This window comes from Gobio gobio (assembly GCF_949357685.1).
Source record: "Gobio gobio genome assembly, chromosome: 11".
Taxonomy (NCBI): Eukaryota; Metazoa; Chordata; class Actinopteri; order Cypriniformes; family Gobionidae; genus Gobio; species Gobio gobio.
Window position 1 is genome coordinate 17,198,063 of NC_137104.1, and position 16,461 is coordinate 17,214,523.

At 39.0% G+C, this 16,461-nt stretch overlaps 1 protein-coding gene across 4 annotated transcripts in view; it reads left to right on the plus strand.

Moving 5' to 3' along the window:
- Positions 1–16,461, plus strand: part of ripor2 (RHO family interacting cell polarization regulator 2) — an 85,164-nt gene that overhangs the window by 39,926 nt on the left and 28,777 nt on the right. For all 4 annotated transcript variants that reach the window (XM_079830042.1, XM_079830040.1, XM_079830041.1 and 1 more), the window contains exons 2-6: positions 7,232–7,352; positions 10,253–10,414; positions 10,636–10,714; positions 11,674–11,697; positions 11,994–12,047. In XM_079830042.1, coding sequence (XP_079686168.1) covers positions 7,232–7,352; positions 10,253–10,414; positions 10,636–10,714; positions 11,674–11,697; positions 11,994–12,047 — 440 coding nt within the window. The remainder of the gene's footprint in view (positions 1–7,231; positions 7,353–10,252; positions 10,415–10,635; positions 10,715–11,673; positions 11,698–11,993; positions 12,048–16,461) is intronic.

Below are 16,461 nucleotides of genomic sequence, written 5' to 3' on the forward strand. Positions count from 1 at the left end.
CTGTACACACCGGGACGAATATCGCACGCGCTTATCGCCAGCGTTTTTCGTGACGTTTTTCGGCGTGTCTTGAGTGTTCACACCCAAGCGATTTCCACTGGCGATGCGCCGAGTGAACGTGCACATTCAGTAGATAGCGCTCCCGGTACACAAGGTGGTGCTGCGGCACTTTACGCTTCTGACACTCGCTTGTCATACAGAAGAAGAGGAGAGACAGTATTTACGTGCTTGCCAAAACCACAGATATGTTATGTCTATGGCCAAAACCATTCACACACTTTTTGCTAACTGGCAAGCAGCATTATCAGCCCATCTTCTTCTTTGTCTACTTACTACTTCTTCGTCGTATCAATGTGTGCTCGGCAAGACCGATTTTGTGCTTGAGCGCCACACAGTCGTGTTTTACTTTCACTTCAGCAGCTCCAGGCACGTGAACAAAAGCGCTGATCTCATTGGTCGGCCAGTTTTTAACGCGCCACGTCAAAATAAAAAAACGAACCCGAGGCGTTTTTTTAAAAATGACGCTTTTACGCCTGCCGTTTTACGCGTCAGTGTGCACACTCACATTGGCGCCCATTGTTTAGTCACGAGGCGTTAAATGTCGGCGATAAACGCGCACGAAAATCGTCCCGGTGTGAACAGGCCTTTTAAGATGTAATAGGTTCATATTAATCTTCATATTAATATTGATATAGGTTGCGTTTGGTTGAGTTTATTAACCAGCTTGCTAGCTCTGCAGGGTGGTGTTATTTCACAGTTTCAGCTCAAATGCAATGCTCGATATTACTGACTTGGTTATTTGAGACAGTCATTTTATAAAGATGTTTCTTTTTCAAAGACATTTATGCATCATAATCTAGCAGTTATTTTTTGTTTTATATGTTTATGTTTTCATATACCTGTTTTCATGTCACGTTTGTATTTGTCAACAACCATTTTCATAACAGTATTTTCATTATCTCAATGACGGACATACCCCGCCCCCTGCACATGCCCCGCCCCGAGTACTCGAGTACTCGTTTTTGAGACTTATCGATGATCGAAATGAGAAATTGACAAAAATGCCCATCCCTAATATTTATCCTTCGCTGCCTTTGATATCCCACAATCCTGTGCGTTCCATTCTGTGACAGCTGGGGAAATATTAAATATTTGTTTAGTTCTTCTCACCAAAGCTCTCTGTGTTTTGCTGTAGATCATTAAACTGTTACACTTCCTAAGAAGTCTGTCCGAATTAGTTTCGTGAGGTGCCTTAATGCACTGTCTGATAAGGCAGTGAGGCAATGAGTCAGCTGCCTAGGTTTTCGGACGCAGCCTCGGTCTCTACGAAGGCCCTCTTTCCGAAAAACGCAATTTGCTCTGATTAGTCGGCTTGACTAGTGTGTTGTGATTGATCAACCGCTTTGAGTGTTGTTTCACACCGTGAGTTTCAACACTATTGACGCAACCAGGCCTCGCCCCCATTTTTGCGTATGCCATGGGCAGGAATTATTTAGATGAAGGATAAAGTGGTGTACATTCTAGGAAGAAACTTCAAGACTACAATTGAGGCATTTCAGTGCTTAGTTTACTGATATAGAGAATAACTCCTTTAGAAGTGGACTTTGTGCTTTGTAACTTTGCAGACATTTTTCATGCTCAAACAACAACACACACTAAACAAAGTTGAAAATGTAAAAAAGCACAATAGGTCCTCTTTAAGACACAGTATTTGGTCATTCAGACGATCCACGACTAGTTAATTTTGAGTGTATGTGGTTTTGCACATCCTCACATACACCGTCCCAATTCTCCTGGCCCAATTGGCAACACTGCCAAAAAGCACACATTACTACAGCATGGGCAGAACAGGGTCAGTCGGTCACTGCCGCATGGTTGACATTAGTTCTCTGACCTGGCATGGATGCTTGAAGTGAGGTCATTGCTATTCCAAGGCGGAGTGTCAGTGTGGAACAAGTCCAGCTGAGCATCACACAGCTGCTGGGATTGAAACCGGGGCGGGATGAACTCCTACCTTAGAGCAAAAGACCACACAGAGGAAGACAACGGATCCTCAGAGCAGAAGGACAGGAGGAGGCTTGCTGTATGCGGGGGATCCATGATAGCATTGTTCTTTTGCTGGACACATTGTGTATTGTCTGCTGTTACTATAGAAACGATAATTTATACAGTTGTCAGGAATCGCACTGATGTTAAGTTGCAGTGTGGGTTGAGTTTGATGATATTCACGCGTGCAGATGGTGTCCGCTTGTGTTTGTGCGTGCATCTTTTCGGCTGTGCACACAAGCTTTCATGGGAAATCAAATGACTTTTCCAGGAGCTGAAGTGCAGAAAAGAAATGGATTCTTAATTGCTGGTATTATGCAGAATATTCATCAAAATAAATGCAGTAAAATACAAAATAAATAAAATCAGTCGAAAGTGAATTTAGGCATCACAAAATTATAATGTACAGTATGAAAAATTGCTAAAGATTTAAGTGTTGTTTTTAAAGATGACAGCAAAGGTAATCTAAATATAAAAATAGGTGAAATGAGCATGAACAATTACATTTCCAATATCGACCAATACCGTTAACCTGACAGATAACCAAAATGGTACCAGTATATTATTCATCCTCATTAAAAACAAGATTTTGCATGGAAGCCAAGATCACTACTTGTTCTCAGAGAAATGTATCTTGACTTGTTAATTTTTTCTTAACCCACTGGCAATTTTTACTTATTTAGATTTATGCTTAAAACAACAACAAATACACACTGGTCAGAATTTATAATGTGGGCTGTTGGGAGGAAATGAGGGACCTCCTCCACCTCACACACACACAATTACACACTTTTCGTTCAGTACTTCCCCTGCCCAGCTTCAAAACCCCCTCACACTCTCAACGGGCCAGATAAACATGGTCCCTGCTGGAGGTGACAAATTAATGAAGCCGCCCTCGTTGGTTCTTTTGTCCTCGTCATCCGTCTCTCACAGTGAAGAGTTCGGAATTGGGTGCCAGGCAGCTATACCCAGAATACTTATGAGCAGTCGTGCCCGGAGGGACGGGGATGGATGACGTAGCCCACATCAACAGCGCTTCACAAGTGCCTGTGAACCGAGACGGCTAGGCCTGAATAGAATGAGTAGAACAATCCCAGCATGCACTGGGTGGCACAGTGTCGCTTTGTGTTTTTGAAACTGAAGTGGAACCTTTGTTTGTTGAAATAAGCAATTGGTTATACAAGTTGTGTTCGTGAAAGAAGTTTTGCTTAAGTTGTTACACCATCATATTTAATTAAAAATAATTGCGTAAATTAATAACATAATATAAATAATGTTCATTAAAATATAATTTAATATTTTTTTTATTATAAATATTACTTTGAGAAGGAACACATTAAAAAAAAGAAAAAGAAAAAAGGAAATTGAATATCACCATTCTGTAGAGCATTACTTTTCTCTGAATGGATGTGTTATTTTAGGCAGCAAGAATTAAATGCTACTGTGTATTTTTTTTTTATGATTTTGGCCTTTTATCTGAATTGTCTGTTTGTTTCTCATATGATCAAAATGCACAGTACTTAAGTTCATGTCCTACAGTGCCTATAAATAGCCTAGCACACGTTATACAAGCCTCTTTTGTTTTTCCTGTGCAAAACAACATCTATCCGCGAGCCGTATTGCATGCTTTTGTGTAGCTGTGTCTAAGCAATGATGTATCTATTGCACTGAGCATAAACCCACAGGTGTATAGTTACCTCCAACACACGGCCCCTGGACAGGACACAGTATGTAACTTCAACTATGGAGAGAATCTCAGCCGCAACACCCTGATTTGTCCCTCTTTTTGGTGTATAGATGTCATTACCCACCCAGTAGGGTAATGAGGGTTACATGCTAATTTATGGTGAAAATTAGTCCTCTCTCATCGATGATCACAGCTCTCGTTGCCTCATTACCCTCAAATCTGGAGTTTGTTGCAGTTGTCATCATCCGGCTTTAGTCTGATGAAATATGGGAGGTTGGAGATGAGCTATAAGGAGATCAGAGATGATCTTGAAGGCTTTTTTGTAGGCGGGAGATTTCTACACCCTCCCTGGATCATTGCATTTGATAGAAATGAGTAATGACGATGGTCTATCAGGGCTCCATTAGACCACCTCCTGTTTCTAAGTGCTTTTTCGACTTCTTCATCTGCGGTGGGCTCAGGTGGCTTCGAGCGGTTTATAAAAACCTCTGAATGTACACCGTATGGGGTCTTCTCACCCAACAGTGCTATTTTCAGTAACCGTATACACAGGGGATTAAATGACTCATTGCTTGCTTTCCTGTGTGATTTTCAGCTGGCTTTATGTACATTAATTTACAGTCAAGGTTGACAGGATATCTTTTTATTAGAGAGCCAGTATCTTTCATAAATAAGATCTAGGTCCTGTTGCACCAGCTGTGCGAAAACTAGGGAATTGCTTCAAAAAAGGAAAATACAATTAAGTGCAACATGTGCAGTGCAAGTCTGTCATTTAGGCTTCATAAAATAACAATGAGAATATTATAATTGTGTGCTTGGGACATGACTTTTAATAGTGAGACTTTTTGTAGTCAGCTTTTCAAAAATTATATAAATATTTGGATGATTGGGTAGATTCATCGGCAAATATATTGGTTATTGGCTTACAAATATAACGAATTATCGGTTATCTGTATCGGCCAAGGTTTTTTATATTGTTGCATCCCTAGTTAAAGATTAGACTATAGACTTGTGACTTAAAGGGGCAATAAGTTGCAATTTACATACTTTTTTACAATTTAGATATTTTGCATTGCACCATTAAACTTAGTTGAAACATAACTCTACGTTTAAACTAGATATTTATCTGACCAAGGGCCCTATCATACACCTGGCACAATGCGACGCCAGGTGCGATGCATGTTTTTTTGCGCTAGTTTCAGCCCTACGCAGTTATCATTTTCACGTGCGCTACATTGTTTAAATAGCAAATGCACTCGCGCCCATTTGGTCGCCCATGGGTGCCGGTCTGAAAACAAGGTGTGTTCAGGTTCATTGTTATTTTGAGGCAACTGAAAACAAGTATTTTTTTGTGTTATTTAAAGGCAGCGTTAGTAATATGTGCCTATAGGCGGGTGCACAATGCGCATACACTCTGCTTATCACACACACAGGGACGCGCATTAGCACACAAACATTTTAAAATATTAAAAATAAAAGGATTCCTCTCTGGAGAAGCGTTCAGTCTTTCCGCTCACAAATTCCGCCATGTAAATAGTGAATACGCCATGGTGCGAGCGCAACTGGCTTTTAAAGGGAATGGGAGATGAGACTCTGATTGGTTTATTGCATGTTAGGCCCAAAACACACCCATGACTCATTAAGAGACTAGGTACAACCCCATGCGTCCATTTTTTTCATTGTTAAACTAGCAAAAGTGGATTCGGACACGCCCTAAGTACACCTGCGCCATGCACTTCAGACCATGCACATCGCACATTACTTTACCGAGAGCTTACGACTGATAATAAAAAATGCGACTAGTGTTTAAAAATCCATTTGTGTCGCCGTCGTGTTCTAGCTAGAGCAGGGAAAATAATCAACTAATGCAAATGTAGACAGGGATTTTTCCACTGATGACAACTGGATAGAGTAAAGGAGTCAAAATAGAGCTAGTTCATCTAGATACGTACATACTAGTTTAGTATAACATTTTATTTTTATCTTCTAGTCTGTTACTCAGTTAATTATATATTTAGCAGACTGAATAGGTTCTGTTGAGTAAATTACATTGTATCGCTTGAACCTGGCCAAATTGAGTGCCAGTCAGTCACAGAGCGGGTCACAATTAACAAAGCTTGTTTAAAACATGTTATCATCCAATGTAAAGCTAATAGTCTTTCCTACTAATGTAAATCAATATTTACATAGTATAATGGTAGTAAAATTATCTTTCACACTTGTCCCGCAAAATCACATCTCTGTCCTGCAATAGAGCAATAACATAATAATGGTCACCCTACCTATATATGCTATATATGTTCAGTCTTAAGAACAAATTGTGCAACCAAATTAAGTACAGAGTGAGTTACAAACTAGCTAGTAGTTAGTAATAGTTATTAAGACTTATGTGTGGACTTTACATTATAATTTAAGTAAAAACTTATGAACAGGTGATGCAGCCCTACCCTGGTGAACAGAATGTCAGGTTTAGTAATAAACGGCATTTGTGCCATAATATCAATAACTACATGAAATACTGATGTATCTGATGTACATTTCATCTGCCTAAAAAAAAGAAGGACTAACTGTACTTTTCTGCAGTTAATCCTTTGAAATGCATGATCTTGTTTATTTTAATTGTAAATACAATAATGTAACCACTATTTTATTTATTTGTCTTTGAAATTAATTATATCCTTTGTCATTAACTCTTTCCCCGCCAAACACGTAATATTCCGTTATTTGTGAGAAAACGCTTCCCAGCCAAACACAGGATTTTCCGTGTTTCCGTGTTTTAACTGTTATACGGTAGGGGGGCGCTATTACGCATCTTCTGAATGAGTACAGAATCTCCTGATCAAAACACAGGAGAAGATGCAAAAAAACAAGCGACCGTAGCAGATGCAGATGCATATGTAAAATAACGTGATCATCAACATTAAACATCTTATAAATCAAAACCGCCTAATGTTACTGAATGAAATGTCGACCCAGGACAAGCTATAGGACTGTGCAAGCATTAGGGGTGTTGATGGACTCGATCTAGTCCATCTGTGTTTGATCATCGTTCTGAATCTGATCTGGATGTAGTCTTTGACAAAAACGTGATTTTCTCAGCTTTTTGTTCAAAATGTTGCTTTTTTAATTAAACTTACCCATATTTAAGTGTTGATAAAAAAGGAATGCATGAAGCTAGAATAAAGCGGTTTTTTTTGTTTGATTGTTTGTTTGTTTAAAACCAGAGGGTCTGCTCTTTCTTTTGATATATTGCTCAGATATTCATACAACAAAATATTTTATGGGCCATTACATTTTTGTGAAAATTATCAAAAACCCTGGCGGTGGCTGGCAACTTTTTTTTTTTTTTAAACGATGGCGGGGAAAGAGTTCAAATGGACTACTAGTTTAAAATTTGCATTTGGTCGTTCCTGACACCATCATCCTAGACACGCAACCCTTCCCCCATCTGTACCACTGCCTTCTCTCTTACCCAGAATCCTCTCTGCCCCCTTGCAGGAGTGTCCTCCCGCTTCCCAGACATCATGGCTGCTGGCACTCACTCTCCTGGAGGGCCCAATGGCATCATCAGGAGCCAGTCATTCGCCGGATTCAGCACCCTGCAGGAGAGACGCTCACGGTGAGGTCATCTGCCCTGTCAGAAGCTAAAACACTCACCCCTCTCTAGATGAGCTACTTGAGTCACTGGATGCATATAAAAAAAAAAAATCTGTTTTGCCACTGAGGAAGAAACTATTGTATTTTTAACACTTTATTAAAGATTTGTGGATGTGGTCTCTTTGCTTGCAAAGACTGTGAATTACCATAATCTGGCATAAGATTGCATATCATTTAAAATGTATAAATATTTTCATATATTACTCAAAAATACACATTAGGGATTAAAAAATTATATAAATTGATATATATTTTAAAAATAAAATAAAAAAAATTATGTATTATTGTAATAGTGTTTAATTCATACCATGTGTCAATTCTGGGTATTTGCTCAGAATTTGCTCCTGGCAAATTTAGTGACAACTGGACAAAATCGTTAATTCCACCGTTTTCTGCAATAACGTTTTTCAGGGAAGACTTTCCACAATAAAAACAAAAATTGCAAAAGAACCGCAAATTATGTTGATTTGAAACTATTGATGCACTAACCACATTTAAAGTGTGTTTGTTCTGTGCATGCTGACTTATTTTAGTATGACGGAGTGAATCGTGAGTGGATGACCCCTTAGGCAACAGAATGTGCTCGTTCTACACATGGCCTAGATTTACTGTAGCACTAATGTGACACGTTCAGACGTGTCGAACAACCAACAGCCATTGTGTTAATATGAAACTTGAATTGTATTATTTGTCGGGGACTGTGACATCAGAAGTAGGCTAATAAGCACCCTGCCTTTTGACAGAAGCCTTAAATGTCAGGAAGCATTGAGGAAGAGTGGCATTAGATGTACAGCACTACAAGCTTGATCTTCATGACATTTTGGGGTTTAACTGACATTATAACATGAATCCTTGAAACCTCTGAAAAGAGAAAGGGTTGGTTATTTGCAAGGATATTGCACAGATGTGTGCGAAGTGCACTACAATTCCAACACTAGACTACAGACTCCAAGTCTGCACTAAACGCACTGGTGTTTACATTAGGGAGCTGCAGCGGAACAAAGATTTATAGATATCCCATGGATATAAGATTCTCCTTTAAAGTGAAGAAATTACATGGGTGAATTTTACAAAAACTTTTCCAGATCATGTTTCACCTCCAAAAATAAGACATAATTTTTATTTTATTTTAATTATGCCTGTCTGTGGACAGTCCTCTGAGGAATTTTGCTGCCTATGTGGAGTGGGTGCTTGTGAATTGTGGATCTTCATTCACCGTCTGCGCTGCAGTTGAAGACGTCACCAGCCCCACTCCAGATCCAGAGCCCTGCCAGCCACCAACCAAGCTTCCAAAAGATAAGATGCCTGAGCCCACCGCAGATACAGAACTCGAGCCCACTGTGATGTCAACGCCAGAGCTGACTCCTGAGCACAACATCAGCCTGAAGCCTTTACTCATGTCTGACTAGGTGCGTGAGCTGCATCTGGCCTCTGGGAAATTTGGTTTGGTAAATTTGGATGAGGTTATTCCCCTAGGTCTCCCGTCACCGCTGGTTCCGCCCAGCTTCAAGGCTCCAAGTCTCCTGAGTCTCCATTGGTCCCGTCCAGCTCCAAGTTTCCTGCATTTCTGATGATCCCACCCACCACCTCTACCATAGCAAGTCAATCCTGCCTCCGCTGGTTCCCTTCAATCCATCAACTCCTCCTCAGTTGGCTCTAACTAGCAACAATGCCTCGGGTCTTCCAGTGTCCAGATCCGCATTGGCACCAGGATCCCCTATCTATGACTTGGGCCACTGAACCTGTCACTCCACCTCGGACCAGCGACCAGTCAGCTCTGCCTTGGCTCCTCCATCCCTCGGTTCCACCTGGGGAAGTTGTCCTTACGGCTACACCGGGGCTCCCTTCTCCCTCCGGCTTCGCCTTGGTCAGTCATTTCTCCGCCTGCGCCACAGACTTCCAGGCCTTCAGCTGCGATTCGTCCCTCCATCGATTCGGCTTCGCCAGGGTCCACCTTCCCTCTTGCTTCGCCTTGGTTCTCAGCCCTATCAGCAGCACCTCAGTACTCTGGCACCACCTCCATCTTCCCTCCGCTCCACCTTGGCTTCCAGGACCTACGGTGTCGCCTGGTTTCTGTATACTCTGTCTCCTCTGTGCTCTTGGTCAGCATCTGGATCCTCCCTCCATCGTCTTCTTAAGTTTTTCATGGTGGTTTCCTCTGTCAGACCATCCTTGGTCACATCCCTCTCCAGCTCCACATCCACCTCCAGAGCACTTTTGGACTTTATTTAGTTGTGGCGCAAGTACACACCTTCCGAGAGGGGGTGTAATGTCATGAGCATCAGGGTGTAAATTGTCTTTTTTCTCTCTTAAATAATTCCTGCCCAAGGCATACGCAAAAAAGGGGGCAAGGCCTGCTTGAGTTGTGTTAGTAGCATATTGAAACTCCCGGTTATGGTAAGGGCCATGACATTTCTGAAATATGCTTAAAGTGGTTGACCAATCACAGCACACTGGTCAAGCTGACTAATCAGAGCATATTACTCATTTTGGATCTAAACCGCATTACTGACAAACAAGTGGGGTGCTGCAACAATGTAAAATATGTGAAAAATTATGTTTTTTGAACATTCAAGCATGAAAAACTATTCTTGTAGAGAAAGTCTTGTATGACTTTCTGTAAAACTGCTTTAAAACAGTGTGTGCTATACAAATACATTTGACTTGACTAGCAACAAACAACACAAGAGACTTGGTTACCTGGAGTGATTTTCCTTTATTGTAATTGTCCTAAAATAATCTTCATTCCCTTTAAGAAAAATATAATTTCTGATTTCTTTCTTTTGATTTTGGGGTGAAAATGACCACCACATGTTCTTGACAGGTTTCTTGAGATTCATCGACATCTGTTTGTGTTTTCAGGTGTAACTCCTTTATGGGGAACTCAGCAGTGCAGAAGAAGCCCATCTCAAAGCCCAGGAAGCCCCATCTGTCCGGGCACAAGTCCAGCAGCAGCAGCAGCTCACGAGAGCCTCAGCCCAAAAGAGTGGACGAAGTTTACGAGGCCCTCAAACAAGGCCTGGAGTGAGTGCTGCTCAGAATATCTCCTCTGACTCGCATATGTCCTGTCATACACATACTGTAGATCTTCTCTCTCAGCTCTCAAACGTCATACTGTATGCATATTGACTGCTTGAATCACTAATGCTCAGAATGGCTGTGATGAAATCTTTGTACATTGTACAGTCATTGTTCATGCAGTTCAACAGAGTTCTGAAGCCTTTGTTGTTTTCTCTTTCTGTCAGTGAATATCTAGAGGTGCACCAAACAGAGTTGGATAAACTCACTTCCCTCATGAAAGATATGAAGAGGAACTCCAGACTGGTGAGATAGGATATGACATCATCAGGGTTCCATGGGCGTCGGAAGCAAAAAAAATGTGTGTGGGTCTTCCCCCAAAAATATTTCTATGGAGAAGATGCCATTTACATTAAGTTTACACCTTGTTTACTAAACGTCTGGTTGGGCCAGACAAGATTACAGAAAACACCAAATTATTTACAGCGGAAAGTAGCGTAGGGGCAAAGCACGTGGCAGGAACTTTTGACGCAAACCGACCCAAGGTTCGAATCCGCCTTTTGCCAAACTCGCTCTACTCCCTTTTCCCATCACATATCAGATCGGAAACGCATTTATTTTCAATAAAAATGAAGAAAATATTTGAAAAGTGGAAATAAAGCATATTATGTTTGTTTAATAATAAAGTGTTTATCGGTTAGCGGTATTGAATATGAATTAGAGACAGTAGAAGTGAGTGGGTCCAATATCATTGGTCTTAAAAAGTAGGTGGGTCTTGTCCCACCCACTTACAATGGTTCCGACGCCCATGGTTTACACTACATGAGAGTGCTGCTAATCTATTGATATCAATAGGTGACTATCCTAAAATTGTATATACAAATATATAGAAGTATAGAAAAGATGTTAAGACTTTTCTTTTTAGTGTAAACAAATGAGAAAATCAATAAGAAGTCATTAATTGCAGTGTGACATGTGTTTTTAGTTTAATGCTGGTGTGCTGGTGTCAGACTACTTTTCTAGCAAAACCATCAAGAAATCCATGGTCACCTTCACTAGTTATATTTTGCTGCCTGACAGCATGGCTATACTGATCCACCAGTTTAACCCGCATTAAACAACATAAACCAGCCTAGACCGTCATGAATTTCATGCTGGTCTAATGGTCATTTCTGCAGGGTATTTGTCCAAATATGTTTTTATTGTTATAATAGTTTGATTTCTCTAGCATTTTCTGCTAATACATATCTTTTTTTCTTCCTCAGGGTGTGCTGTATGATCTGGACAAGGTAGGGTCCCTAAACACACTAATGCTTCTTAACCTGTCTAAGTTGACCTGTGTTAACCTTTTTAAAAAGTTTGAAGTTAGAAACATGCATCAGGAAAAAATAAGAAGCTTTGCATAAATGATGTGCTACATTCCTACAGCAGTGATTCGTTATTACGACACTCTAATCGCCTAAGATGTCAGTTGTGTTTAAAATTAGAGACTCTAAACTTGGATTGATCTCTGTGGAAATTATTTTTTTTTTTGCATTTTTCAGCAAATAACTTTCTGACTTTGTTTTATTTTCTTGCTTCCCAGCAAATCAAGACCATAGAGCGATACATGCGGCGACTGGAGTTCCACATCAGTAAGGTGAAGTTCACATCATTTTTTTTTTTATACATGTGTACTTTTGTTGCTTGTTTCCTAGATTAGAAAAGGTCAAGACAGTAAGTGAAAATAGTTATTTCTATGAGTGCTTCGTGTTTCCAATAAATGTCCTGACTCATTTCGAGTCCCCTGGTTTGGCATTCTCTAGTGTCAGGAGTCCTGCTGTGTCCTCTTCCTCTTGCAGTGTGTTTTAGTGACATTACAGGTGGGTGTCTGCAGTAAACTACAGTGCTGATTGGCAGCTCAGCAGCACATCTAGTCCTAAAGTAGCCATGGCAACCTGACGATGGGTGCTTTGAGGCTGTTGAAGAGCAATTCATAGCTCAAATTAGCCCTACACACTTGAAATTAGCCCCGCATTCAGCTTTCCCATAGGAACACTCTGAACTGTGTGGTAGTATACAGATCTCAGAGAAACAATTCAATCGTCATTTCTTTTGTTTTCGGCCCTATAAAGAACATTTTGTTTCTGACTTGTGTTAATTTGCAGAAGTGTTTTGTTTTCCCTTGTGTTTTTTGCTGTTTATGGTTTGCACTGGATCTAGGTCAAAGCAATTCCCTTGAGTGATGTTCAAACCACTGATGGCTCAATCCAGGGTGTTAATGAGCGTGTGCAAGTCTAAATAGAGGGAGATGCCTTTTCTTTATGACTTCAAGTTTATAAGTTTACGGATCTGTGCTGCCCTATTTATATCGTTTGGATCATCAGTCTTGACATCCCATAGGAAAGAAAATCACAAATGAGATCTTTATGTAATCTCAAATGTGTCTTCCTTGAATTTTCCGAAGCGATATCAACAACGTCTCATTCTGTTCTTGCCAAGATACTAGAGATGTCCGGCTCATGAACGAATCATTCTTTTAATCTGATTCTTTTAAGTGAACTGGTTAATCCAGCAATCCAGCATAAGTATTAATGGCAACATAACATTGGCAACTTTTTATTTTATTTTATTTTATTTATTTTATTTTACTGTATGTATTAATGCCATAAAACTAAGATGCTTCACAGAATAGAATCAGACTTCCTGTCACTACAAGATTTATATCAAGGAATTAAGAGATTTCAATATGAACTCATTGAAATTTTTTCTCAGACCAATTTATCTGGGCTATGTTTCTATACACATAAGGTCTGACAGTAATAGTGTTAATATTTGTTGTTGGAGGAGGAGGATTTGTTACATAGGCAGGGCTTTGATGCCTGTAGAGGCGACGCATTAAGGGGGATAAATTCAGATGTCCAACTTCTCAGAAAGGGTTTAAATGTGCTGCCAGTCAACAAGTACTCTTAGTCTTTTAGCATGCTGGAGCAAAGAAACCCTTTCTAAGAAGGTAATTTCTAATAGGTTAATGCTTTTATTCCTTTCCCTTTAAAGCAGCTATAGAGTCACAGCTAAATGGCTGTGACTCCCTTATACTGTAATGTTAGTTCCATAGCTTCTGTTGAAAGATATCATTAAAATAATATCCAGCACACTGATCTGTGAGGGCTAAAAGGAGTAAAGAGTCCAGTGATTGCTATAGGAAAACTAATGTCTATAATTATATATATATTTTTTTATGACTAGATGTGTCACTTACAGAAAGGACATTGATAACTCAGCCTCAAAAGTCATCCTCATCATAACAACCGTAGTCATTCCACTTGCTCATAGGAAGTTAAGCAACACCAACAGGAAGTTTCAAAAGGCCTCAGCTTGCAGTCAGATATCAGTGCTGGAGGTGCTTTATGATCTTGCTTTGAACCCCAAAGATGTTTGATGTAGGTGAATTTATTGTGGGTTTAATCTCTGTTTAATCGGGCTGGCATCCCCTCTGCGTAGGCAGTCTAAATCCTCTGATCACAGCTGATAGATGCTAGGAACTTAAGAGGATTTTTCTACTTCGTCCATTTCCTCATTGTACAGTAATGCATATTAATATGCCTTGTAAGTGTGCACTCTTGGTCTTGTTCCTTCTGTTGTTTTTGCGGTGTGTGGACCAGCTGTGTACTCTTGGCTTGTTATTTGACTCAGTAGGCCTAATCCGAAACCCCACACTTGCGATGGACAGAGGGCTGACAAACAGCTGCTCACACGCACACATGACTGGGTTGAGTCGCGCCTTGGACCTCTGCTGTCAACCAAAAAGAAGTCGTGCCCAAGTAGATCAAAAGCGCTCCCAGTGGGAATGACTGTTTGCAGAAATGCATATCTGGGTGTGTCACTCAGAGTGCGCCAGATGCATCATCTTCCATACACCAACACACTCCTACACAGCACATTTCAGTGACATTATATTATATTATATTATATTATATTATATTATATTATATTATATTATATTATATTATATTATATTATATTATATTATATTATATTATATTATATTATATTATATTATATTTTATTAATTATATTATATTATATTTTATTAATTATATTATATTATATTATATTTTATTAATTATATTATATTATATTATATTATATTATATTATATTATATTATATTATATTATATTATATTATATTATATTATATTATATTATATTATATTATATTATATTAATTATATTATATATTATATTATATTATATATTATATTAATTATATTAACTAAAATGCTTGTCCTATGTACTCTTATGTAAAATAAGTACATTTTAGCATACTTTAAAAGAAGAGTACTTAATACGAAAATAATGTATTTGAAAATAATCTACTTATGATGTACTACTTATGATGTTAAATGTAATGTTTTTATACAACTAACTACATGTTAACTGCAATTAAATGAATATTGTAGTTTAAATTGATATTAAATGCAATTAGTTGACCTTGAGAGTGCATTTGACTTTGAGCAGGATTTAAAGGGTTAGTGCACCCAAAAATTTAAATTATCTCATAATTTACACACCCTCACGCCATCCTATCTGTATATGACTTTCTTCTTTCAGCCAAACACAATCAGAGTTATATTAAAAAAATATCCTGGCTCTTCCAAGCTTTTAAATGGAAGTGAATGGTACCTTAGATTTTGAAGCCCAAAAAAGCACATCTATACATCATAAAAGTAATCCATACATAATTCATACAGTGTGTAAATAAAGGCTTTTTTTAAAAAGAAAAATATCCATATTTATAACTTTCTTAACTATAATCACTGACTACAGAAACTGCTGAACAGGAGTCTAGTTCCAGCGCAAGAGTGACCTCTGACCTATGAGTAAATATTTATATGTAATTTCACAATCACTTCTATTGTCTTTAAAATATGCTAAAGTGTAACTTTTTTGTATGCTCAAAGGTGTATAGAAAATATGTTATAACTTCAAAAAAAATTTAGGATTCCTTTTTTTATTGGTTACATCATTAAATTTGAACTTTTATTTAATTTTATTAAAAAACATTTTTTACGTATTAAACCAACATGAAGAGTACATTTCTATGAACTTGGCACATGTTTTAAACTAGATTTTATTTTAAATGCATACATTTTTAAGTGTGGTGTAAGTGTCCAAATGCTTTTTGAGGCCACTGTATCTTGGGCATTGTTCAGACGTGTTCAGACGAAGTGGTCACACAGCGGCAGCCACCAAAGAGCTGTCTGTTTGTGTCGCTACGGGTGCTGTCTGTGAGAACAAATGCTGTGGGCACAGCAAATGAGATAGAAAGCGGTCATTGAGTGGACATGAATATTTAACTGAGACAATATCAGTCTGGCAGAGTATCAGCCGATTGTAATGACTCATTGCTGCTTTTTGCTTTGTCCATATCAAACAAACACAAAGCTCTGCCAAACGTTCTGCTGACACCAACATCTAACCTGAGCGGCACACCATCTTGTTAGCCACTCTTGTTTTAGACCCATTCCACAGATGCCTTTGGTAGATTTGGGAAGCTGTTGAGGATTGGTCGGATGACATTGGTGTGAGTGTCTTGAGGATCACACAACACATGAGCTCTCAAATCTCATTTGCGTTCGCATATTCACACTGCATCTTCAAATATGCACTCATTATGACAATAATGATTGGTTCTTGCTTGGATGTTGTCACATGAGCATTTGTGTTACGGCATAGTTGAAAATGCGCAAGTGCAAATGAGATGTATATGTGTATATATAGCTTCTTCACCAGATTCACCAACAAGTGACAGTGGCAATAATATTTGATTGCGTACAGTACTTGCTCTGCAGCCAAGTTTTGCTGATGATTCTTGTGTAGTCTTTGTTTGATGCCTGCAGTAATTATGAGTGAAACATCATGTTATCATTGTTTGTGAGACATTGCTACTCTGAGGAATAAAGGTGAATTACCTTCGAGTCTTCAAAGATTCAATTATTGCTGCGCAGAAAAAGAAAATACTGCACTATTTCATACCTCGGGCCGCTAGCGACACTTTGATCTTTCATTC